The 27,111-nt window shown below is 47.1% G+C and overlaps 1 protein-coding gene across 3 annotated transcripts in view; it reads right to left on the bottom strand.

Annotated features, from left to right (window-relative positions):
* Nucleotides 1-180: 180 nt before the first annotated feature.
* Nucleotides 181-27,111, bottom strand: part of Acsbg1 (acyl-CoA synthetase bubblegum family member 1) — a 60,538-nt gene continuing 33,607 nt past the window's right edge. For all 3 annotated transcript variants that reach the window (XM_076576301.1, XM_076576300.1, XM_076576302.1), the window contains 10 exons: nucleotides 26,888-27,008; nucleotides 16,927-17,007; nucleotides 16,688-16,837; nucleotides 16,225-16,401; nucleotides 12,492-12,673; nucleotides 11,088-11,318; nucleotides 9,321-9,538; nucleotides 4,388-4,527; nucleotides 3,677-3,923; nucleotides 181-736 (listed from right to left, as the gene is read on the bottom strand). In XM_076576301.1, coding sequence (XP_076432416.1) covers nucleotides 651-736; nucleotides 3,677-3,923; nucleotides 4,388-4,527; nucleotides 9,321-9,538; nucleotides 11,088-11,318; nucleotides 12,492-12,673; nucleotides 16,225-16,401; nucleotides 16,688-16,837; nucleotides 16,927-17,007; nucleotides 26,888-27,008 — 1,633 coding nt within the window. In that variant the 3' untranslated portion in view covers nucleotides 181-650. The remainder of the gene's footprint in view (nucleotides 737-3,676; nucleotides 3,924-4,387; nucleotides 4,528-9,320; nucleotides 9,539-11,087; nucleotides 11,319-12,491; nucleotides 12,674-16,224; nucleotides 16,402-16,687; nucleotides 16,838-16,926; nucleotides 17,008-26,887; nucleotides 27,009-27,111) is intronic.

Below are 27,111 nucleotides of genomic sequence, written 5' to 3' on the forward strand. Positions count from 1 at the left end.
TAGCTTGTTGTAATAGGTGGTAATAGACTTGGCTGCTTTAACTAGAATGTTCCACCTGACCCTGCACCTTTGTTTATTGTGGGCTACTAATGATGTACTAATGGTTACCCACACTCCTGTGGGTTAACTGTTCATGCTCTGTCCCACCCACCCAATTGACAAAAAACACCGGGCACTTGCTATGGTCTGTTAAAAGGTTTAATACTCAAAATGACACATTAAATACAGTCACGGAGGCGGCAGCAGTGTGTTAAGCATCAAGCGTGTTGTGTGTGAGGTGGAAGAGCGTCTGGTACTAGTGTCCAAGAAGGTGCCGGAGTTACGTCAGGCCGTGCCCTCTCTGCAGCACACATTAGTAATGGGACTGTCATCCTTTCCCTCCTCCGACAGCCAGCCCTGGGAGACCTGTTCCGAGAACTAGAACCTCGTAAGTGCCTGGACCAAGGCCAAAACGAACAGTCTTCCTTTCGGAAGGAGAATGATCGCGTCTGACACCGGAGCAGGAACAGTGGTTAAGGTATTGGAGGTGTCAGTGCTGTGCCCTGAACTAGGGATGAAAACAGCTTGTCAGTTCCTGTGTCCAGGGGAGACACCTGGAGCTCAGGAAGATGCCTGTCCTCCCTCCACGGCACCATGAGCATGGCCCTTGACTACTGTTTGTGCTCTTGATAAAAGGAATCGATGATGTCTTTGTACTTCTCCAGAACCGTGAGCCGTTTCAGTTTCATGGTGGGACCTGAAAGGAAAATGGGAAGGAATGAGTGAAGCCTGGGTTTGGTGCCTTGAGAAAGTAAGGGTGGCTTGAATGCGAGTGGCCTCTGAAGGCTCCTCTGTTTGAGTACTTGATGTCCGGGTGGTGGAACTGTTTGGGAAGGACTAGATCAGCCTGGGGGAGGTGTGTCACTGGGGCCGGGCTTGAGGTTTCAGAAGACTTGTGCCATTTTCAAGTTCTCACTCTCCCAGCTGCTCCTGCAGCCAGGCCTTTGCTCTGCTATTGTGGACTCCGGCCCTCTGGAACTATAAGCCCATTGAATACTTTCTTGTATAAGTTGCCTTGGTCATGGTGTTTTATCACAGTAGTAGAAAAGTAACTAAAACAGACCTCACATGAGACCCAGAAGACAGGAAGTAAGCCAGAGAAGCAGGGTGTGCTGTGCAGCCAGCCTCTGAGGCAAGAGTCCCTCAGCATCATGCCCTGAGCCTCCCTGGATCAACGTGAGCTAAGGCTGGTCGGCAGCCAGTAGGATACAGAGGAGGTGATGGAGTGTCACTACCAGGAGCAAAAGTGACTTGTTTTCCATTACATAATAAAGTAGTGCTCACTTTCTCCTTGACCTGTCTGTCCCCATCATGATCCTCAACTGATTCTCCCTTGAATGAACACACCCTGTCTGTCAGAATACAGAGGGTATGGGTCCAGAAACCTTTCTAGATACCTAAGCTAGAAGATCCTTTCATAAAACTGTGTAGTATTTGCACAAAGCCCATGGAAATCCATACACTTCAAGCCATCTCTAGACTACTGAGCATATCAAATACAGTACAAATGGTATGTAAACAAACTAGTGCTTATATAATGGGAAAAAATGTCTGTGTAGTCAGGCCTTTATGGCCTGTAATCCAAGCACCTAGAAGGCTGAGACAGGAGAATCACAAGTTCAAGGCCTGCCTGAGCTACAGTCTGTTCAGGGCTGCCAGCCCGGGCAATTCAGAAAGACTTGAGCCTGGCAGTTTAGAAAGACTTTGTCTCAAATTTTAAAAAATAAAGGGAACCAGGGAGATAGCTCAGTGGTAGAGCTCTTGCCTGGCATGTTGAAGGTCCTAGAGTCAATCCCAGAACTGGGGTGGGGGTGGGGGTGGAGAAGAATCAGGGAGGAGGCCTACATAGTCACATGAATTATCTGTTCAAAGTTTTTGATCTGATGTTGATTAGATCCATAGACGTGGGACCTGTGCATGCAGAGTATCGACTGCACATGATGGTCGCAATCCCACCCAGCCTGTCTCAGACACTTTCTCAGATCATTCCTTCTAGGGTAAGCCAGCTGCCATGCTAGGATATGCAAGCAGCCTGTGGGGAGGTCTGCAGACCAAGAACTGAAGCCTGTTGCCCCATGAGCCGGTTTGAGGGATCAGTTATATGAGTGGGTAACAAGTGCCCCCTGGGCTCCCGGTGTCTGCCACCCAGCCCCCTCTGATGAGTGTCATGAAAAATTCCCAGTCTGGCCACTCAGATCAGCTGCTCCCGATTCTTGGTCCACCAAAATGAAGATAATGTTTATTGTCTGCTTATTTGTTTATTTATTTGAGACGGGGTCTTGTGTAGTCTAGGCTGGCCCTGGACTCACTGTGTAGCAGAGGCTAGCCTTAAACTCCTGACCGTCTTGCCTTCACCTCTTGAGTGCTTGGGATGACAGGCACATCCTACCGCACTGGGCTCCATGTCTATTGTTTAAGCTCCTCCATGTAGGGGCTGCTATCTCACAGCAATAGCTTATACACAAAACCTCCCTGCGTTTCAGGGACAGTTCAGAATGACGGACTTAGCTTTAATGGGTTGGGATGCGGGATGCTCCCAACATCTTAATGTCTAAAATGGCTTCCTCAAATTGGTTTTCTTAGCCTTTGTTTCTCCCATTTAATACAAGGTTGACAAGGCCCCAGCTTAAGGTACTGGGTGACTTAAAGTTCTTTTTGTACATAGCTCAACCCCCAACTAGAAACATCAAGGTCAGGGTCTTTATAAGCTGCCTGGAGAAGACCCCTTCCATTCAGTTAGATGTCCTTGCATTTAGTTTGAACACACCTGGTTCTATATTCCCAGCGTCTCTGATACAGCACAGCATTGCTGCAGACAGGGGGTCTACTCTCAGTGTGTATGGATCTGAGGGTCTCACCAAGGAGCCGTGTTCAGTGTTCTGTGCCATCAGCACCCCAAGATGCCCAACAGCTAGGAGAGAGACTCCTCTGGCCAGGTGGGGCTGCACCACAAGCTCTTCTGGGCTTGGACTGTGGTCCAGATCGTTCTATCCTCTTAACAGCCATGTGGCTGATGTCAAAGACTACAGTGGTCTCACTGCAGTCCCAGTGCCAGCGGGGGCTATGGTGTGCACGTGCCGGATGGGTGCACTATAACTCAACAGAATAGAGTCTCGTGGTCAAGGTAAAGCTAAACATTTCATGCTCGTGTTGGTAAGTTCTGGCACGTGTAATACATGCATCCCCGTGTTCACAGGTTTCAGGAGCTCCCCACCCCAACACCAGATTCCAGTGTTCTGTCCCTGTATGTGAGATGACGGGTATTTGCCAATGACCAACATGTCTTCCTTCATGCTTCTAAGTTGTCTCTAGATGGCTTTTGATACCCAAGACACTAAATGTTTTGTGAGGAGTTGTACTCTATTATTTAAGAGATTAAAAAAAAGCTGTATATGTTCAGGTCAGATACAATTTTTCCTCTTAGTATTTCTAATTCAAGGTGGTTGCATCCAATGCATTTGGAAGTGACTGTTTTTTTTTCCAGGCTGAATGCAGTCAGAGGCACCCAGCTCAGATGCTGTCCAAAGCCCTATCTGACACCTTCTGCTATGGCTACTTCCTAATAGGCTCCTCCCTGCCACTACCCGGGGCTTTGCCCTCCCATACAGCCCCAGGGACGGTGAAAAGAAAAACTTACCCAGCTCTCCCCCCGAAATGGAGAAGTCACGTTGGAGAATGGCCCACTTTTGGATGTGGTAGGGCCGGGCTGCCGCGTTCGCATTCACCCTCTGGATCCCTTCGTGGATGGCCTGATACACAGCCTCATCTCTCTGCCCCACGATCTCGGACACAGTGCTGGCCTTGCTGCCCACCCTCTGGCAGAACTCCACGGCCTGCTCAGTCAGGTTGTCTGTTGGCTCAGATGTTTCTGGGTCCAGCGTGCACTGAAAAAGGGAAAGGTGAGGACCCATCCCTCTCCACCGAACCAAGCTCTGGTTTGGGAGGACGTCACAGACGGCAAGGTGGGAATTCCTGCGGACTCCGTTTCAGAGTGATGCTTCTAGGGTGGGCAAGATGCTGTGCTGAGCCCAGAGAAGTGGAGGGACAGTGGGCTGAGGGTTAAACCTTTGCTGGTGATGTCAGCACCTGCTCAACAGGGGCCATCCCCCTACCTGGCTGGGATGCGGGGGCCCTGAGCATATGGAAGACCTTTGCACACCAGAATATACTGGAAAGTGGAAAGGATCACCTCGGTAGCCCAAGGGGGCAAAGGAACTTCCACCCACCCTCACAGTGCACAGCATTGGCTGAGTGATGCCAGGATCAAACTTCGAATGCCAGGCTTGCCTCAGGCTACACCACAGGCCACCCTCCTGCTGCACCTCCAGAGTCAGAGCCCTCAACATACCTTCAGGGTTAGCAGCATGGACAGGAACTTCCTCTGGTCCCCGATCAGCATGGCACTACTGATGATAGGCAGCTCTGTCTTCACAGCTTCCTCGATGGGCACTGGGGGCACATTCTCCCCACCTGCGGTGATGATTAATTCTGTGGAGGCAAGTCAGGTTTAGACTGAACCACATTCCTAGGCCACAGCTGGAGGCCTGAGCAGCAAGGACAGTGCTGGAGATGCCCTTGTAAGAGCCAAGGAGCAGGGCCTGGCCTCCGGCAGCCCTCGAGGACAACTGCTTCCTAAGGCTCCCATTCCTCAGCCTATTGTCTGAGTCCCTCTCTGCTCAGCCAGCTCATCCCATGGTGCTCACTAGCCTCTTACTCTGCCCCTGCTCAGCCAGCGACATTTCCCCTCCTCCCCTCCCTCTGCCTGCTAACGGCCAGTTAAGTATAAGACAGTCATGCCCAGGTGCATGGTTTGGGAGGCACAGGCCAGAGCTTTTCACACACAGGTTTATTCAGTGCCCACCGTCAGCTTCTAATGAAGGGCTCTCTCATTACCATTTGCAGAGAGAAAACTGAGGCCGGAAGTTTAGTAACTCGTCCACTGCCTCCTGGGGCTGAATAACAGACCTAAGGTTTACACCCAGTTCAGTTCTGAGACCCAGTGCTTAACAGCCTCCCTCCCTCCCCTGCTATGGGGCCCCTCATTGCCCCACGCCGTTCCCTCTGGACAGACCTCCCTTCCACACGGCCAGCTTCTACCTGTCTTCCAGGTGCTGCTCGGCAGCCTCCATCAACAAGCTTTCCTCCGCACCCCCAGCCCGTTCTGACCGCTTCTTTCTCTGAGCTGTTCTCATGCATCTACCCACCCAGCGCACATGTTTCATTTAGTATTTATGGTGTCTCTGTGGGAAAGGTCAAGGCCACAGCACACCATTCAAGGTTACGGTCTTCTGCATGATGATAGATTTCCAGGCTAGCTAGCAAGAAACTCAATGGAACCAAACACTGAAAATCTTTCCAGTGAATCCCGTACTGGATGTGAGAGCTGCTGGAAACCCTGCCAGAGGAAGAGCCATCTCCCAGGACAAGATTCTGACGTTTTCTTTCCTCATACTCCCATACTTCCTGCATTTCCATAAACTATAGCACTTGCTGTGGACAAGGGCAAGAGGAGCTGAGAAGTTCCTCTTTCCCCTTGGTCCAGCCAAAGTGCAAACAAACCTATTGCCTTTTAGAAAAAGAAATAAGATAAAATTATATAAAATAAATGCATTAAATACACTTTGGTTTGTGAGATTGTCTCCTGTCCTCCTATGTTATCTAATTCAAAAACGGTCACTGGCCACATTCTGTGCACAGGTCCAACCTGACCTTAGGGACAGAACAGAATAAGACAGTGCCTGGCAGTGAGGCGTTCACAGGATGGTGGGGCCGACAGGAACACTGGAGTTACAGGGGACAGGAAGCATGTGGCCCCACAGATGAGAAGCATAGAGAGAGGTTTGACCGGCAGAGCCCACAGAAGCACAGAGCCTCTGGGAGCTGGGGTGGGCAAGCCAGGGTGGAGAGGGCTCAGGACCAATCGTCACAAGGGGGGAAGTCTTCCTTCCCTGCAGACAGGAAGCACTATAGAATATTCCAGTGATCGTGCCAGTGACTGAGAGGATGGGAGTTCTTGAGGGGAGGAGCTTGCCAGACAGAGATCCACGCGAGTTCAAATGATCAGGGTTTGTGGGAGCAGCGGATGGCAGAGAAAAACAGAAACCCTGGAAGCGTGGAGAGACAGCTCCGGCCTCGCTCAGAGCTACCCTTGTGAGTCTCACTCCTCTGTCACTCCCACCTCCCCACTCCTGATCTTCAGTAAGGGACTAAAACCCTTTAGAAAACTAACATGGAATGGGATTTCCTAAACCAAAGAAGAGTATCTTCAGCAAGCCTGTAGCAAGCACACTTAGCAATAAACTCTAGAGGACAGGTCCTGCGGTAGGTACGGCAGGTGGAATTACTAGCTGAGGCAAGCCTGATGACCCGAGTTCAATTCCCCTGAACCCATGAAAAACCAGGCATGGTAGTGTACACTTGTGATCCCAATGCTCCTACAGTAAGGTGGGAGGTAGAGATAAGAGAATTACCCAGACGCTCATGGGTAGCTGGCCTGGAGTATGCAGTGAAGAAAAATAAGAGGGGCCCCTCTTCAATGAGGTGGAAGGTAAAACTGATTACTGAAAGTTGTCCTCAGATGTCCACACATGAGCCATGGTATGTGTGCACCCATGCACATGCAAACAAAATGTTAAAATTAAAAAATGTTTTTTGGTTTTTTTTTTTAAACGTTGAAGCTATTCTGCTGCGACTGGGAACAAAACAGGAATTTCCTCTCTCCCACACTGGTCTTTATGCAGTTGGTGCTTGGGGTCAAACCCAGCCCAACTACTGCCATTTCTGTTCTACACTGTGAAAGAACAGGTTTTCCTAACCTGAGTGAGAATGCATAAATAATGATAGTGGTGCTAATGATGGTGGATGAATGGTAAGGAAGGGATAAAGTTGTTACTATGTATAGATGACGTGATCTGTCCAAAGGAAATCCAAAAGGACACACATGCTAGAACTAGCCTGGGGTTGGAGAGGCAGCTCCGTGGTAGAGTACTTGCCTGCTGTGGGCAGTGTCCTGCTTTCATTCCACAGAACTTCAAAAAATTCAATAGCAGTCATGCATGTGGCACAAAACCTGTGATCCCTGCAGCCAGGAGGCTGAGGCAGAAGGATTGCTATGAGTTCTAGGACAGCTTGGACTACCTAGCAAAACCCTGTTTAATAAATCAACAAACAAACAAACAACAGCAAAACAAACACAAGCATCCGAAATAACTGCCCTGAACTTGCTACGGACCTTTGCAGCAGGGGCCTTTGCAGCGTGGCCTGGTGGAGCTTGTCATCTCAGCTACTTGGCAAGCTTAAGGCACAAGGATTAAAAGTTCGAGGGCAAGCTGGGTGGTGGTAGGGCATGCCTTTGATCCCAGTACTTGGTAGGCACAGGCAGGTGGATCTCTGTGAGTTCGAGGCCAGCCTGGTCTACAGAGCAAGATCCAGAACAGGCACCAAAACTACACAGAGAAACCCTGTCGAAAAAAACAAAACAAAACAAAAAAAAGTTCGAGGGCAGCCTAGGCAATGTAGCATGACCCTATCCTCAAGCAAAAAAGTAAGAGTCTGGGCAGTAGGTCAATGGTAGAGAGCCTGCTCAAGAACCTACATTTAATCCCTAGAATAAGAAAAAGATCATTTGGCCCAAGACCAATATATTAAAAAACAATTAATTGCATTCTACATCTCAGCAACAAACAAATCAAAACTAAAAAATTTTAAATGCTGTATTTACAATAAGCATACAAATAAAATTCTCCAAGTGGATATTAGTAAAGGGATGCAAAAACTCCTTACTGAACACTAGACTACACTGTTGGGAGAAAAGTCAAAAGATGTTAGTGAACACAGTGGGAGAGACAGCACACTCAGGGACCGGCAGAGTCAACTCCGAGAGACGCACAACCTCCCAAAAGTAATCTATCTACCAACTCAACGAGATGAAAATCGTCATGTAAGCCACTCTACCGAATACATCTGCACAGTGAGTCTAACATCCAAATGGACATGCAAATGTGCAAGGTCACCATGAAGAGGAAGATCACGGCTGTAGAACCCACTGAACCAGACATCAGTCTTCCCCGGCCCCCAACCAACTTAACGTTGACTCGCAGTCAGTCACTTGGCAGATGAGAAAGGTGGCACTGAGGGACAATGGGGAAAGGGGTCTTTTGGTGGACAGTACTGGTCTAATTATATGTTTTGGGAGAAAAGGTATCTGGATTCTTACTTTTCACCATGCTGTCTATCTAAAGGCACGGCTATTCCTCCCAGGGCTGGAATGCAGGTTTCCTCATTTGTCATTACAAAAGTGAACACTAGGTGGTGGAAGCGAGCACACTTCCCATAGCAGCCACCTGTTGCTCCAGAGTCAGGGTTTTACCCCTGGGCTCACTGGCCAAGGCAGCCCAGTCAGTGCGACCTCCTGCACCCCCAAAGGACCAGAGCCTCCTTCAGTTAGAACCTAGGTTGAGCTGCACTCCTGCTGGAGCCCACTAGGTTTCCTAGGGGCTGTACCCAGCAGGACCGCATAAGAGGTTGATTGGACCACGGGCCAGGGTACCTGCTGACTGTAACTAGCAAGGGGGAGGTCTTTTGCTCCACCCCTTGGCGTTGTTATAAATAGACCTTTGGAATAAAGTTCTGGGCCGGTGGATAAGGATCCAGGCCCACCGAGTCTATCCTGTATTTTTTCTCTGTTCTTTCTCCTCACTATTTCCAGTTAAGTCTCTTATCCCTCAATCCTCAAGAGTTTCTGGGGTAAATAAGTGTGGGGCCTGGTCTGCCACACACCCTACCTGTGTGAGTTCCAGAAAGGGACCTAGGCTGAGTTGCACCCCTGCCTGGGTAAGTTCCAGAAAGAGTGTGGGGTTGCCAGCTGGAGGCTCTGGTACCACACAAACACCTTTCCACGGAGGAGTTCCTATACTTCCCTCTCTCTGCAGAAAACGCCTTTGGAGTTTCATGTTATCTTAAATTTTGTATCCACTCTCTATCATGTCTGTGTTTCTACATAAAAATACCTAATACTTATGCCTCGGAGTCTCCTGCAGTCTTGTCTTGTTTCTTCTAGGGAAGTAAATCCCACGTCCCCCATTCACTATCTAGGTGATCCTGAGGTAGTTATGTAGCTTCTCTGGACATCCTTATTTATTTGTGAAAGTACTTGCCCCAGAGCTGATGCTGATAGAGGCGCATAACACTCATCGAGGACTCAAGGCTGAACGACCAGTGCTGGAGTGGACTGCACTTACTGCACCTCCAATCCCCATCTGCCCCAGGGCGGGGGTGCTCACCTTTGAGGCGCCCCGTGATGTAGAGGAAGCCATCAGCATCCAGACGGCCCATGTCACCCGTGTGCAGCCAGCCTTCGGAATCAATGGCCTCACATGTTTTGTCCTCCATGTTTAGATAGCCCATGAAGATGGTGCGGCCCCACAGGCAGATCTCACCAATGCCGTCCGCATCCTGATTCACCAGCTTCACCCGGCAGCCAGGAACTACCCTGCCGGAGCTGGTGATAAAAGAAACAAGGACAGAGGAAGTCCTGGGTCAGCTCCTGCTGGGGTGCTCTGGGATCTCCAGCCTCTCAGTCTTCACTGGCAGTAGGAGTCCCTTCTCAGGATTGCTTTTGTTTTGTTTTTGTTTGTTTGGTTTTTTTGAGACAGGGTTTCTCTGTGTAGCTTTGTGCCTTTCCTGGAACTCACTTGGTAGCCCAGGCTGGCCTCGAACTCACAGAGATCCTCCTGCCTCTGCCTCCTGAGTGCTGGGATTAAAGGTGTGTGCCACCACCGCCCGGCTTTAGGATTGCTTTTTAAGACTTAAAAGTAATGTGCGTGCGTGCGTGCGTGCGTGCGTGCGTGCGTGCGTGCGTGCGTGTGTGTGTGTGTGTGTGTGTGTGTGTTTGTGTGTGTGTGTGTGTGTGTGTGTGTGTGTGTAGGCCAGAGGTCAATGTTGGGTGTCTTCCTCTATCACAGTTGACTTGATTTTTTTTTTTTTTTGACAGACTCTGATTGAAACTGGGACTCACCAAGCTAGCCAGTGAGCTCCAGTGTCCTCGCTGTCTCCATATCCTCAGCACCGGGGTTAGGCATGAGCCGTGACACTTACGACAGGTTCTCACTATGGATTTCTCCCTTACCTGAAACTTATTGTGTAGACCAGGCTGGCCTTGAACTCACGGTGGACCACCTGCCTCTGTCTCCCCCCTGGCTTTCTACATGGGGGCAGGGGATGTAAACTCGAATTCTCATGCTCATGTGGCAAATGATTTACCAGCTGAGCCATCTTAAAAGCAGAGGGGGTTTGTATTTTATTTTATTTTATTTTTTAAAGTTTAATTATTTTTATTTTATGTGCATTGGTGTTTTGCCTGCATATATGTCTGTGTGAGGGTGTCAGATCTTGGAGTTACAGACGATTGTGAGTTGCCATGTGGGTGCTGGGAATTGAACCCGAGTCTTCTAGAAAAGCAGTCAGTGCTCTTAACGACTGAGCCATCTCTCCAGCCAGGGTTTTGTATTTTAATTAGCACATTAGCAGTATAAAGTAGACCCACTTGAAAGGTCTTCATTGAATGAATGAATGAATGAATGAATGGCCAAAAGGCTAATAGCAGAAACTGGAGCACTATCTTACCAGACACAGAGGGAGGTGCCAAAGCACAACAGACCACTCTTAAATCACTCCCCAGAAATGACTGCCCTCCCTGCCTTCCAGAAGCCTGGCCCTGACCCTCAGTCCCGCCCCAGTGGGAACCTGTCCGTCAGCTCTCCTGAAACACACTCTAGCATTCTCTACCCTATTACAAGAAATGGAAGAAGGAAGTTTCTTTACCGGGGACTCCTGGCCTTGGCAGCTAAGGTGTCTTCAGCCACAGTAGCAAAGACTGCCCATCTAGATGAAGGAAGGCAAGCCAGGGGCTTGGCCCAAGATGGCACTGTTGACACTTGAGGCCAAGGCTCCAGTGTGGAAGGGAGAGGAAGAGGAACAGTTCCCCAAGGCACCCAAGGGTGTCAGCAAGGACATCTGAGCTCCCGCTGAGCCCCAGCTTCAGACCTCACCTGTAAAGCCGGTAGTTGTAGGGGCTGGACATGAAGTGGGGGCCTGTGCTCTCGCTGAGGCCATAGCCTGCGTACAGGCGGATGTTAAGACCCAGAAAAAAGCGCTGTGTCTCTGCGGTCATGGGGGCCGCTCCGTAGAAGTTCTTCTGACACTTGGCAAAGCCCAGAGCCTGACGGACCCTGGCTAGTACTAGGTAATCGGCCAGTCTGCTTGTGAAGGGCTTCAGGTCACTGTGGGGGGTTGAGGGGAAGAAGGGTCCACAGAAAGAAAAGGAAACACACTCACGTGAGCACACACCGGTGTGGCCGTTGACGTTGTCTGTTTTGATGAACAGCAAATATTCTGGACATTGGCCTTGTGTGCAAGGTGAATTTGTTGTGAAATTGTAAGTGTGAGTGCTCCTGCTGTATGCAGACATGTCACGAAGTCAAACAAGCTGCCATCTCTCCAGGCCCTTCTTTTTCATTTTTTTTTTTCTTTTGAGACAGTCTCATGAATTTACTCAGGCATTGAACTTACTCTGAGGCAGAGGCATACCTTAACTGCCAATCCTTCAGCCTCAGCCTCCTGAGTGCTAGGATGACAGACCTGCCCGCCCCCAGGCCTGGCTGCATAGTCACCTTTCGTGTGTGTTAATGAAGCCGTAGGGAACAGATGTGTCCACACCTCTGCCACAAAGCTGACACTGCTTCAGAAGACACACTAATAATGGAAGCCCCCCACCCCACCCCCGCGCCCCTCCCTCTTGCAGGTCAAAGGACCTGAGCCCAGAGCTTTGGGCTTCCTAGGTTAGTACTCTACACTTAGTTAACACTAGTGGTAACTAAGCTGGATCCTCAACTTAAAAAAGCATTTTTATATTGAAACAAGGCCAGCTGTCTACTGTGGGTATCCCCAAAGCACCCTGTGGGAATTTAAAAAGCAGCCACGAGACAGATGTGATGGTCTACACCTATAACCCCAACACTTGGAAGGCCAAGGAAGGAGAATCCTAAACTTTAGGCTAGCCTGGGCTATATAGTAAGATTTTTTGCCTCAATAAACAAAAAGTAATAATAATAAGCAATAGGAAGGGATTTGGAGAGATCTGAGTAGTCAAACGGGCAGTTGGGAAAACTGGAATGGCTAAGCCTGTATCACTGAAACCAACTACTGAGGGCAAGAGGCTGGCAAGAGCTACCTATCCCTAGGAGCTTCAGAAAGATCAAGGCAGCCCTCCCGGCCAAAGCCCCCGTCAGGTCTGCGATGGTATCAGAGTGCAAGCCGAGATGCAGACAGACTATATATAGCACAATGTTTCCCCAAACTGAAGTCCTCTGGAACCCGGACAACCTCTTGGATGCTTGCTTGTTACTGTGTATGAGCTATCCTGCACCTCCCCAGGCCTCCTGCCCCCAACTTACTCGCTAGGGCAGGTGAGGTTCTGCTCCAACGTCACTGACATAGCCCACAGCAGCATCTTGCGCCGGATGAAGCCAGACTGAGCCGCCACCTCCTGGATCCGTTCCATGATCTTCTCCCATACACGGGGCACCCCCATGTGGGATGTGGGCTCCACTTCCCGCAGTGTGTTCACCAGGCTCCCCTGCTCAAGGCCAGAGAGAAGCAGAGGTGGTACCAGGCCTGCAGACACAAGTCTCACAGGATAGATGCTATCCACAGGCGCCCCGTGGATGTGCACATACTTGCACCCAGTTTGTGTACATGCTGGTGGCTGTGGTTCAACAGCTGTATCTCCATGTCTGCTAACAGAACTTTGGTGTCCCTTGCCAACAACTGTATCCAGATGCTTGGGCAGCGCCTTGATCCCTCAGATCTTTCTGCATCTGTCTAACTCAAACACGATAACCTCCTTTTGCCCCATAGAGTGGTGTGCATTTGTAATCCCAGCACTTAGGAGGCTGAAGCAGGAGGCCACAAAGAATCATACTACTAACTATTCATCTAAAATGCAAAAACCCACAATATACAATTCCGTGTATAAATAAACATATATAGTTTTAATGAACTTTTCTCGTTTGGACTGACAGTGCTCTCTCTAAGAGCTAAAGCCCACACAACAAAAATCCAAATACCAGACATGAGAAGCTCTCTTTCCAGTTCTTGGCCTGGGCTAAGAGGCTCCCCAAATACAGCCTCTTGTTACCCTTGGGTGCCCACTCAGAGATGGAAAGTAAATCCTTATTGCTGAAGACACCACATACTTCAGCAACAGGGCTCCGAAGGCCCTGAGTTAGAACTGACCTGACTGTCCCCTCCCTGAGGACTAGCTTTCATGGTATCAGAAGGTGCCACACAAGCTTCCAAAGGAGAGAAGGCTATGGGAGGCCTTTCCGTACGCTGTGAATATGTGTGGCTCCCACTGGCTAAATAAATAAAGCTGCATTGGCCTATGGTAGAGCAGGATGGAGCCAGGCGGGAAAATCCAAGAGAGATAGTGAGAGGAGAAAGGAGAGTATGGGGAGACAACAAATCGCTGTCCAAGGAGCAACACGGAATGGGACGCCAGTAAAGCCACAGAACACGTGGTGATACGTAGATTAGTAGTTATGCATTGAGATAAGTTATAAGAGCTAGCTAGCAAGAAGCCTGAGCCATAGGACATGTATTTTGCAATTAATATTAAGCCTCTGAATGGATTATTTTATAGGCGGCTGAGGGACTGCAGGGCTGGGCGGGACCGGAGAAACTTACCGCTACACCTACCCAATGACAATACCTATGACACACATCAGCAAACAGCATGATCTCATAACCCTAAGAGTGAGTAGTGGCATGCATACTTTGATAGTAACCAACAGCTCTCTAATTGTACTTAAGATCCACTCAACAAGAGAGATGCCATGCCTGGTATCCCAGTTAACTGAAACCTAGTTAAGCCATGCTTATTGGAGGAGATTCTGCAAGGCCTAATTGACTAAACCAGCATAATCCCTAACAACAACCTATAAATATTCGTCCTTATACCCACAGAGAAGTATTGTTAAATATAAGGAGAGAAGTATTGTCTTCACTCCTTATCAAGGAGGCATCTCTTTGCAATAGACAGAACCACAACAGAAGATCATGACTAACCAAAATGCTGAGTTATGGAGCCCAGTCCTAACAGATCCATCTACAAAGCATTTTCACAGCCAAGGCTCAGGAAATATTGCAGAAGAGGGGGTGGAAAGATGGCAGGAGCCAGATCAGAGAGTTTTCTGTGAGACTGTGTCCTCCAGATGTGTCAGAAGCTACATCCATAGAGTCTCACCAACATGACCAACACGTGGGACCTGTGAGCTGAACAAGGACACCCACAGATTTACCAAAGTAGACAAGGAAAGCCCACAAGGACATAACCCTACATGAAGAACAGTAGGCAACCGAGGAAAGCCGGAGGTGGGAGAAGTGGTCCTCCCCAGGGAAGAGCACACCAGCTGTTGCCAGGACCAAATGATCAGCCCTGAAAACATACATGCAAGTAACATTACACGGACTGAGCAGGTGATATGTAGGAATACATTTATGTGTGTGCCGTAACAGTGAGTGAAAAAGGAGCTCATGAATGTGAAGGAGAGCAGGAGGGGTATAGAGAGGAATTTGGAGGGAGGAAAAGGAAGGGAGAAATGTTACAATTATATTATAATCTCAAAATTAAAAAATAAGCCAGGTTTAGTGACTCACGCCTTTAATCCCAGATCTCAGGAGGCAGAGGCAGGCAGATCTCTGTGAATTAGAGGCCAGCCGGGTCTACATAGTTTCAGAACAGTCAGAGCTATATAGTGAGACTGCCTCCTCCATCTCAAAATAAATTTAGTAAAAATACTTATTTAAAAATAGCAATTGTAGAGCTGGGCGTTGGTGGCGCACGCCTTTAATCCCAGCACTCGGGAGGCAGAGCCAGGCGGATCTCTGTGAGTTCGAGGCCAGCCTGGGCTACCAAGTGAGCTCCAGGAAAGGCGCAAAGCTACACAGAGAAACCCTGTCTCGAAAAACCAAAAAAAAAAAAAAAAAAAAAAATAGCAATTGTAGGGTCTGGAGAGAGAGCTCTGAGAGCCCTTGTGGCTCTTGCAAAGGGCCGGGTTCAATTCTCAGCACCCACACGATGCCTCACAAGCATCCATGACTCCAGTTCTAGAGGATCCAATGCCCTGTTCTGTCTTCTGACCTCTGAGGTACCAGGGACATGCAGGCAAAGCATTCACACACATAAAATGAGATAAAATGTTTTAAAAAATACATCAATTGTAGGTTAAAATTCTTTATCTGTAGGGTTGAATTCAACATTATCAAGACTAATTTCACTTGCTTTATTACAGAGAGGGGGAGAACCTATCTCAAAAAAACAAGGTGGATGTAGCTGGAGAGATGGCTCAGTGGTTAGGAGTGCTGGCTGCTCTTCCAGAGGACCCAAGTTCAGTTCCCAGCACCCACATGACAGCTCACAACTGCCTGAAACTCAAGCTCTAGGGATCTTATGCCTTCTTCGGGTCTCCATGTATGTGACACACATACATAAATTAAACCATTTAAAAATATCTGATTTTTTAAATTTTAAAGATGGAGAATTATAGAAGAAACCAGGCCATGTTGATAAGCCTTGGTGAGCACAGGAGCTCATATGACATACATACACAGGTGAACACAGGAGCATGTATGACACACACACACCACCATTACCAACAACAACAGCCAAACAAGGCCCTGCTGCCTCCTTCCCCCCCAGGGTTTGTTTTAGGACTAAACATGTGACACCGCCCAAGCTACCAGGCCAGGGCAGCTGGCTAGGGCGTCTCTGGGAACTCTTCTTAGTGGTTAAAGTCAAGATAAAGGTATATGTTACAAGACTGAGGTGCAGGAAGCTGTGGCCGCCCTCTAATCATCTTGTGGTCACACTCTGGGGAAACTGTGGCTTGATGGTATTGAGACCGAAGGCGGTAGTGTATAGGACTTAACATAATGTCATCAGCTTCCCTATTTGTTTGGTCATTTGAGTCAGGCTGGACCAACAGCTGCTGAAAGAATTCTCAGTGCTATGTGCACCGAGAACCAGCAGCCTATGGATGCACACAGGGCGGACAGATTCGAGCACAGAGCTGGGTGTGCTCACACACTGCACACACGTGAGGCCAGAAGTCAGGAACACAGACTGACCTTTAGGGCATCAGGATCTGCAAAGCAGACCTGGGCCCCCCACTGGATGCCGGTCCACAGGTCGTAGATCTGGGCAGCAATGTGGCTGAGGGGCAAGTAGCTGACCACCACCTCCTGCTGGACCTCTGCTGGCTGGATGTCCCCCGCCTGACTGCCGTACCGCGCTGTCCACGTGATCTGAGGGGGAGGAAGCCATGGGGGCTTGGGCTTCCTCTGTAGATTCCCAGAGCACGTAGGTGCCCTCTCAGGCTTTCCTACCGGCTCTGGAGAGCTCTAGGGACAGCCCCCCCCCAACATGCTCTCTTCCCTTCCCCCTCTACAGGGAGGGCTCTGTCTACACCACAAATGGGTGGGCATTCCTACTCATCTAACTCCTTAAGCTGAGCTGTCAAAGAGGCTTCCCCAGAGGCTGTTGATCCAGAGTCACCCCCATCCCACCCACCCATCTGGGCATCTGTCCTACATTGTCTTGACTCAGCATCACGCCCTTGGGGTTTCCAGTGGTGCCTGATGTGTAGACCAGCACGCAGCACTGGTTGGGCTGCTGGGTATCAATGATGGCATCTAGAGCCTCTTCGGGCACTTCTTGTCCCAGTTCTATGAGTTCTTCCATCTGTGGCAACACAGGGCAGAGGCGTTGGTCTGGGTCAGCAGTGTGGGCCCAGACAGGCCCACCCATCACCCAGGGCCCGCTATTCATACCGTGTACACATTGGCCATCTTCCTTGGTGGTGGTTCTTGGTATATCACCACTGCCTTTAGATGTGGCAAGTCTTTCCAGATCTGCATGGACAAGAAAACAAATTGGGTTTCAGCAAGAAAACGGTCACGTCTCAGAAAGAGTGTCATCTGCATGTATTGGTCTGTGGCAAACGTCTCCTATTTCTGACCCTTGATTCCAATGGGACGTCTCTGTCCATAGCTCCCCATTATGGGAACTTCGGCGCAGGGACAGTGGGGACCGAGGGCCTGACTGAACAAGTCACACAACAGAATGTTAGGTTAGTGCGATGACAGAGCCAGAAGTACAAAGGGAGCACTGTCCTCTCCAATGCTAAGTGTCTCCTAGGTCACTAAGTGAGAAAGATGTGTGTCTGCATCCTGACATCTTCACCCGAGGAAGGAATGCAGTGTGGACATGTGAATAGCGTACATACATACGAGCAAGAGGCATTTGTTTCTGTTTGCCACAGGGACCCGGGAAGGTTAAAACTAATTACCCTGACCCTCTACAGGCAGAGAGGGAACAAGTGGGAGGAGGAGGGGGCGGGGAGAGAAGTTCCTTGGTGTAACATGTCATTTTGACTTTGGGATCATGTAAATCTTATAATTATTTTACAAATACATTCATGTGTAAAAGAGAAAGGATGATTCTCCAGTACTTGAGAGCAACCTGAAAGACCTGAATCCAAGAGCCAAGTGTGGCAGCATGTGCCTGGAATCTCAGCCCTGGGGAGGCTGAGGCAGGAGGATCACAAGCCGGGGGGGGGGGGGGGGACGACCCTCAAGCAAATACAAATGAAAACCACACTTCAAGATAGTGAAACACACACAAACATAAACACACACATAATTGCATCAGAGGTTTTTTTGTTTTAATACTTGTTTGTGTGTTTTGTTTTGTTTTTTCCCTAAGATAAGGTCTCACTACGTAGTCCTGGCTGTTCTGGAACTCGCTCTGTAGACCAGGCTGGCCTCGAACTCACAGAGTTCTGCCTGCCTCTGCCTCCCAAGTGCTGGGATTAAAGTGTGTGGTGCTGGCCTCATCAGGGGATTTCATACCTGCATTTTGATTCTTCATTCTTAGGGCAGAGTTAAAGGAAATTCTGAACTTCATTGAGCGGTCTGTTTACTTAACCTGTGTGTGTTCATGGGTTTGTAAGGTCTGGGGCACTCACGTCCCATGATTGTACAGCAAGCTCCTCACTGACTGAATCACTTTCCTCTCTCTCTCCTACTTTATCTTGCCTTTAAATGGTTTTTATTTATTATTACTGTGTGTCTATGATGGGTATAATCACACACGTCATGGCACACATGTGTGAAGGTCAGAGAACCTTGTAGAGTTGGCTCCACATTTATGTGAGTTCTAGGGATTGAACTCAGGTCATCAGACTTCCGCATCTAGCCAGCCCAATCTCCCCTGCCTCTGTCTCTCTCTCTCTCTCTCTCTCTCTCTCTCTCTCTCTCTCTCTCTCTCTGTGTGTGTGTGTGTGTGTGTGTGTGTGTGTGTGTGTGTGTGTGTTGGTGTTGCTTTTTGAGACAGGGCCTCATGTAATTCAGGCTGGCTTCAAACTTGTAGCCTTGGCTGACCTTGAACTTCTAAACCTTCTCCTTCCACTTCCTAAGTGTCGGGCTTACAAGTGTGTGCCACCATGTCTGGCTTCACCAGTCTTATTTTGGCAATAAATCTACACTGTTATTTTGAAATTATCTGATATGTTTTACGGGATTAGATCAATGTTATTAACTGCTACAATTTTTAAGGCTAGATAAGAGAAATTCAAGAATAAAATCAAAGTTAAATCCCCATCATGTAGTGTTTGAATCAGAGCTATCACTGTGAATTATGACTTAACTAGACACAGAGACACAGACACAGACAGACACACAAACACACACTCCTGAGAGACATGAGTGAGATGAGTTTCTACGAACTCAGTGTTCTGTCTGAAGATGTGAAAGGAGAGGAGAAAAAGAGCAGAGGGTGAAAAGTGAGGGAGAAAGGGAGGGGGAGGAGGGGGAGGAGAAGAAAGGAGGGGTGAGAGGGTGAGGTGGAGGGAGAGCAGGAGGAGGGAGAAGGAGAGGGAGGAGAGGGAGGCATGTAGGATGTAGTGCTTCTTGGACTGAGGTGGGAGAGAGGGGTCAGGAAGTCAAGGCAGCTCAGATGTGTGGGCCAGAGAGCTACGGAAGGGAGAGTCCTGGACATTCTCCTAGGGCTGGGGACTCACTGGCCGAACATCCATGCTGACAGAAGTCTCATTGATGAGTGGGCGAGGTGAGGTTGGCTGTGGCTTGTTCTGCTTCTCTAATCTTTCAGCTTTCACATTGATATCTGGCTCTGGGTTTTTTGTTTTTTTATTAAAAGACTATCTAAGATTCAAATAACATCTGGCATCAAACTTGTGGGGCATGAATTCATGAAAAATCCACCTGCCTGTGGCCTTGCAGGCCCTGGCTCAGGCCTGAGCTCCACGTGGCTGGGGTCTCCACCCCATGTGGGCCAGAGCACCTAACCTACTGGCTAAGTTTCTGTTGCAGCCTCTCTGCAGCAAACTCCCCAGGCTCAAGCTCCACACACCCCAGCATTGGCTGCCTCTGCATGCTCCCCACTGCAGACAGCTGGCTTTGTGGCTTCTTTCCTCTCCTGGTGGGTCCTGGCTTTCCTTGGACGCCCCACCCCCCCACCCCCGGCTGCTGCTACACCATTGTCTGAATAGTTATTATCAGCAGATTTGGTGAGTCAATTAAGATTTCTTAAAGGGAGGAATTAGTTAAAAGCAAGGTTTTTCCCCACATTAAAAAAAAGGAAATATTTTTACAATAGAGAGTGTTTGGTCTCTGTTTGATAATACGATTGACATTCTGAAAATGGAACAATTAAATGAGAGGATAATTAATGTTGATGAGATAGATGTAATGTCAATTATAAATATTATTTGTTTCATCATTAAAAAAGTTGGTTAATATGAGTGCCAAGATAAAAGTTTTAGAACAACCTGTTAAAATCATAAAATCATAATATCATAAAGATATTCAGACCCAGACAGAAGAATTAAAAGGTGAACCTTTCTCAGCATTGCATTATACAGTTATAGAGAAACAGCGCAAGGCTTTCAAACAGCCAACTTTAATCTATTCAGTAACCTTACAGGAACTGCCAAATGCTCAAGGCTGTGTATGAGCTGACTGAAATCCAGTGCAAATGTTAGATTTGAGGAGACTCAAAAAGAAGCTATAGTGTCATATGGTATGTGTTCCCTGTTTGTGAAGCAGATGTTAAACTCGTGGTCAACTTTTGATAGAATTATCCCTCAAGACTGGAGAGATTTGGTTACAGCTGTCTTAGAGGCAGGTCCACAATTACAATGGGATGAGGCCAAGACCATTGAACAACGAAGTAGGGCTAGAGGTATGGAAATCACCCAAGATCAACTTCTTGGAGAGGGAGATTATGCCAATGTAAAAAGGCAATCTCTATATGATGACCACACCCTGGCTTTATGCCAAATGGCAGTCTTGAATGCTTGGAACAGAATTGAAGAAGTAGGAAAGAAAATTGAGTCATTTATGAAAGTTATACAGAGCCCCAAAGAAACCTTCATGAATTTCTTACAAAGGCAATAAAAGTAAATAGAGTAAATAGAATGATACCAAATTCAGAAGCTAGACAGATAATAATTGAACCTCTAGCTTTTGAAAATGCTAATGCACAATGCAAAAGTGTAATTAGACTGTTAAAGGCAAGATCGGCACCCTTGGCGGAATGGAATTGACCATGATAATACTTGGACAGGAGAGGTGATTTCCAGAGGTTTGAAGAAAAATAGTAATGTCAGATGTCTCAAATGTGGTAAAAAGGTCACCTAAAAAGGGACTGTAAACAGGGAATTCCTAGAAACAAGGTTTTTTTCAAGGAATAATACCAACAAAATGCCCCTCCTTTCTGGATTATACAGAAGGTATGGCAAAAGCAGACATTGGACTAACGAATGTAGATCAACAAGAGACAGACAAGGTAATCCCTTGCCTTTGCCATCAGGAAATGCCCCAGGGGACCTCTTGCAGGCCCCCATGTCAAATTATGTTCAGTCCTTTCCTGTCACCGGGGAAGAAACTCTTTTCCATAGCAATTAAAGAACCTAATGCCTATTGTAAAAAACCATACTGCTCAGGGTGATAGAACCACAAAAAAATTCAGAAAAAAAACCCATAAATAAAAAGTGATAAACATTAGATTTGGAAACTCCCTAAAGTTAAAGTTGGGGAAGGGTTTTGTCTTTGTCTTTCAGAAAAATAAAAACAACCATCTTAAAAATTTAAAAATCTTTGAACAGATAAGCATCCAAAGAGTAAAAACTACCTGGAAAAAATTACCATGAAAAGGAAAGTTTGACCCAATGTGATCTTTGAAGTCTCCAAAAAGATGATGAGGTCCCACAATGACAATTCTATCAGGACGAGGATAATATCACTAAGATGACAAACACCACCCAAAGATCAGCTTTGGACTACAAACTGCTCAGGACAATTTCAAGGTGGCTAGCTGAGATGATCCAGCCTCACAAACTACTCGAGCAAGGACTTGAGGCAAGCCCTGCACTTTCCCATTATGCAGAGACTGAACAAATGATACAGCTAACACTCCCAGGACTTGACAATTAACCCCAAAATTTTCTTTTTGGGATTTCCTAAAGATGCCTTTGCCCCCAAACAGCAGGAAGTAATTTTAAGAACATGATGCCCACATTCCCAAAAGGTGGGGTGGGTGGTTTTTGGTCTTTCAGTGTATTATGGGTACTTGTCTTTGTTTAGGGGTTGGTTAAAAATTGTTCTTGGTCATAGTCAATCTCTTTCTTAAAGTAGAAAGAGAGATATGATATAGAAATGATAGGATAAAAGGATAGATTATTGAATCTACTCTGAAAAAAATAAAAGAGGATATAGATGTGATAAGATAAGATAAAAGGTAGATTATTGAATCTACTCTAAAAAATATAGAAATGATGAATAAAGGGTAGATTATTAAATCTACTCTGAAAAGAAAAAAGAGAGGCTATAGATATAAGATAAAAAGGTAGATTACTGAATCTACTTTTAGAAAGCATCTACTAGTTTTAAATTTGGATTTTTGTATTTTGGATTTTTTTTACATTGAATTGGATTTTTGTATATTGTATACAAATTATGTATATTGATACAAATTTGAGATTGATTTTGTTAGAAAATACTATACATATATTTCTAATCTTGTTCAAGGTATTGTACTTATACAGTTCAATTAAAAATGTAATGCAAATTACTAGTCCTTGAAAGTTATTATTACCAACTAATTAGGATATAAAGAAATACAAGTTAGTATTTAGTCACCTATTCCAAATGAACTTCTAGTCATATTAGGTATGTTTTCAAGGTCAAACAGAGATATGTTTTAGATATACAGATCATCTTGAAACACTTCAGAGACCTACAGAATATGGCATTTAAGATATTTTAATAACATAGATTCTTTCTTTATGACAATGAGACACATCTGCTCCTGGCAGCACCAATATACTTCAGAGAAGATTGTGGGCACTGAAGAAACTCCTCATGGAGTTTATTTTCTTTGTGGCAAAAGTTAGCTACTGACAAGAAAATGCCCTTGCCTCAACTGCTGACAATATGCTGTCCAAAATGGACAAGCAGGACACACATAAAAAGGACTGCTAAATCTTGCCTAGATAAGGTAGGAAGGCCCTTTAGAAAATCCTGCTTCACAGATGAGTCTGTCAGATATGCTAAGCCTGTAGGCCAAAGATAGATGGCCCAATGTTGCAGAGAAACCCTGGGTGACTGTACAGGCACCCAGCTGTTTCTGTCATTTTTTACATTTTTTTGGAAGTTGCTTGTTTTTACTTCCTGCTTACTTAGGTAATATTATTTCCTCCTCGGGTCTCTGGGGGAATTGAAGATTAGATAGTTATAGTTGTAGTTTTCCTTGTTCACACATTCAGAAAAGAAATTCACTAAGTAGGTGTAAAATGTATAAGTATGAAAGACAACAAAAGATAGTTTTTGGTTGGTAATATAAGTTAGGATAGAAAGTGAATTAGGTACAACATTTTGGACTCACCAAAATAGGATAAATAATGGAATATTTTCTCTGAATTTGTCAAATGTTAATGGACTGGATAGTGTTAATGTAATTCTTGACTATATGTATTGTATATATGTATTGTATTTATTGTATATAGTTTTTCTTATATTAGTTATAAGCTTTTATTATTTTAGACTAAAAAAGGAAAATTTGGTGATATATTGTGTACTTCAATTAAGCTTGCCTGAGAATCAGGGGACAGAGCCAGCCACTAGATTAGACATAGAGGCCAGACAATGGTGGCACACACCCTTAATTCTATTATTTGGGAGGCAGAGATCTCTCTGGATTTCTGTGAGTTCAAGGCCATACTGGAAACAGAGCCAGGCAGTGGTGGCACACGCCTTTAATCCCAGGAAGTGATGGCAGTGGGAGAAAGGTATATAAGGCATGAGGAAACAGGAACTAAAGCAGTTTAGCAGAGACCCTTTCCGGGTGAGGACTCAGAGGGTTTTAGTCTGAGGATTCATGGAAACAGGATCAGCTGAGGCGTTGGTGAGGTGAGGTTGGCTGTGGCTTGCTCTACTTCTCTGATCTTTCATCTTTCACCAATATCTGGCTCAGAGTTTTTTTTATTAAAAGACCATCTAAGATTCGAACAACACCTAAGGCAGTCATTTAACTGAGGCCCTGGGTCTGGATCTCACCTTCTTCAGCTATAAGCTAGGGATGGTTTGTCTCCCTGGCAGAAAATAGTAGGCGGCTTTTTAAGCTGTCCAGCCCTCCCCAACTCAGCATGGGAGGGTTCAAAAGAGGGCGTATCATTGGCTACAGGGCCTGCCAAGTAGGTTTCCCTTCTTCTAAGTGAGGGCTCAGCGAAACCACTGAACTAGGCCATGCCATGGGTGGGAAGGAGGTTTACTGTAGATATGAAACTGCCTCATGGCTATCAGGTGGTAGACAGAATAGTCAGAGGCACTCGGGGAGTCCAGAGCTGCCATGGCTACCTGGGGCGGGGGTGGGGGTGGTTGTGAGAGAGGTGGAGGGGCAGGTGATCTTGCCAGTGTTAAAGAGAACAGGGCAGCTGTGGAAGGGCCGGGGCAGAATCTGAACTAGCCCGGAAGTTCAGAGTGGAGGAGAAGAGGAAGCGCGCAGGCCAGAAGGCCCCGTGGCTTCTTTCATGTGCATTACAGGTAAATGTTAATAAGGAGAAAGAGCCTAGAGGTTAGTTTGGAGCTTTGATATGTGTTACATGTATGTGCTAATAGGGAACTAGATGTCCCTATTGATTAGCAGAAGTAGGGGAAGTGGCTCTTGCTGGCAGGCAGATACCTATCTCACAGGTTCCTGAGGAATGACTCTGTCATAAGTAAGTGTCTATCATCCTGCCAGCCATCCTCTGAGCCAGCCTGAGCTGAGGCCAGACTGTCATTTAGGACATTGTCAGCGGCACTGGCTAACAGTCCCCCACCACCACATGTATGAGTGTGTGTGTGTGCAGTGTGTGTATGTGTGTGCCGTGTGTGTATGTGTGTGTGGGCAGTGTGTGTGTGTGTGCAGTGTGTGTGTGTGCAGTGTGTGTGTGTGCAGTGTGTGTGGCCTTATTTTCTGAGGCCTGTGCATCCAGGCACTTGCTACAGTGCCTGGCTTTTCATGTATGTGCTGCTGATCCACACTCAGGTTCTTATGCATGTTCTGATGGCGCTTTACTGAACCACCTCTCCAGTCCCGCTAGATTAGTTCCTTTTTTTTTTTTAAATCTTTCTCTCTCTTTCTTTTTTTCTTTCTTTCTCTTTCTTTTTTGAGATTATAATATAATCACATCATTTACCACTTCCCAGTTTCCTCCCATCAAACCTTCCCATAGACCCTTCCTTGCTCTCTTTCAAATTTATGGCCTCTTTTTTCATTAATTGTTGTTTTACACACACACACACACACACACACACACACACACACACACACACACACTCACACACACATTGCTAAATACATAAATACAGCTTGTTTAGTCTGTATAATATACTTGTGTATATATGTTTTCAGAGCTGACCATCTGGTATTGGATAACTAGTTGGTGTGCTCCACCCTGGGGAGGATTATTTCTCTTGCTCCCAGTACTCGATAGTTGCCTGTAGTTCTTTGTGCTGGAAAGGGCCAGAGGATCAGGGAATTTTCTGTGAGATTGTACCTCATAGTAATGTCAGAAGCTATACCAACAAAGTCTCACCAACATGACTGCCTAAACATGAGCTGAAGAAGGACAATCCCAATAGACATGCTAATATGGATGGTGATGAGAGGTCATGTGGCCTCAACCCTATGCTAGATTGGTTCCTAAACCATCAAGGCTTCAGACCTAAGTGGCCTGGGGGAGGCTGATTCTGTTCTAGGTTAGACTATGATGAGTGAAGCTCAGAAAATGACCTGTGACCTAGGTGCCTCTGAGGCCACTTGGCTATCTGAGGACTTCTGGGTCATACTAAGTCCAGAGGTGCTTTTGAAAGGCCAGTAATAGATACATATCCCTGATGACTACTCCAATAGAGACAAAGGAAGGCATATTTCATGGCCTCTCTAGAAACCCATGGTTCCAGAAGGTTGACCAGTTGACCCTCAGACCAAGAGTTTGGAGAAGGGAAAAGGCTGCCTGAAGATAGCTTAGGACTCCTTGTCTCAGAGTAGGGTGGGGGCCACACAATCCATACCTTTCTGTCTGCTCCCAATCCTACATATTTATCCAAGCTGGACAAATGGAGATGCTCACAGTGATATCCTAAAAGCAGGACTCAGAAGAAGGGCCCCGTAAGGAGGCCGAACAATTCCTCACTAGTCAAGGTACCATTGGAGAGACCCCACACAGTAAAACAGAAGCCATGAAATGGAGTTTTCATAATCACTCTGAACTGGTATAAAGGGCTGTGATCACATGTCTTAGATTAGAGCAAAACTCCATGGAGTCTGACTGTAGCACAGGGTAGCTCAACACAATACACAAAGGTGGGTACCTTATCCAGCCTCACTGACAAGCTCAGGAAGGTTTGTGTAGTGACACCTGCCAAGGCCAACTCTGCTGTTTGAGGAGTTGTCTATTAGGTCGATGATTCATGTCCCTGCTCAGATCTTGTTGGGGAGTCTGGGTCCCCCTCCCACAGCTTTCCTGGCCCACAGCTCTGCATTTCCCCCTGGCCCCTTTCAGGGAGGAGTGATACTTGGCTTTTTTGTTGCTCTAGCATTCCCTGAGCAGACCCGGACTCTGGAGGTTTCCTGGGGGATCTCCTCACTTTGCTGTGAGCTAGTGAGTCTCAGTCAGGGCTGCTCACAGCCTCACCTGAGGGAGCTATATAAAGTCTTGAGGGGACCTTCTTCAGGAGCTGGGCCTACCCCAGGGAAGATCTCCACAGCCAAGTGAGAACTACAACTTCCAGCTTTTTCTTGGCTTAGGAGACTTCTTCAGCAGAGATGAAGAGGGACAGATACCTACTGCAGTCTCTCTAGAGACCTGGGTTCTAGACCATGTTCTAGAAGGTGTCGACCACTTGACCCTCAGAAGCAGATGAGTGGCCCAAGGAACATCTCCAGAGTACAAACTGAGCCACAGAGGGGCCCAATGTCCACAGCTCTCCCTTTAGATAAGACCCTGTCCAGTGGGAAAGCCATGGTAGACAATGGGCTGGCCAGGGGTGTGAGTAAAAGGTGCTATTACCTCCTCTGTGTGTGTGTGTGGTGTGTGTATGTGTGTGTTGCATGTGCACATAGACTATAGGAGATAAGAACTCTCGGATGGGCAAATAAAAGCATCCTTCATACACTAGAGCAGATGCCCAGCCTCTACCCACACACCCATTTTCCTTCCCGCCAAACCTTCAGTATCTTTTCCAGCTGCTTCTGTGTGTCAACCACAATGACATTGGCACGGCAGTCATGGGCGATGTACTGGCAGGCTTCTGGGGAGCTGGTGGTGTAGATGCCAGTGACAATGCCCCTGGAGGAGGCACACAGGAAGGCTCTTACCAGGTGCGGAGGAACCATCCCCTCCCCACAGCCTCCCAGCCTCCATCCCCAGGGAGCTCCAATGCTGTTAGTCA

Source organism: Peromyscus maniculatus, chromosome 7 (genome assembly GCF_049852395.1).
Source record: "Peromyscus maniculatus bairdii isolate BWxNUB_F1_BW_parent chromosome 7, HU_Pman_BW_mat_3.1, whole genome shotgun sequence".
Taxonomy (NCBI): domain Eukaryota; kingdom Metazoa; phylum Chordata; class Mammalia; order Rodentia; family Cricetidae; genus Peromyscus; species Peromyscus maniculatus.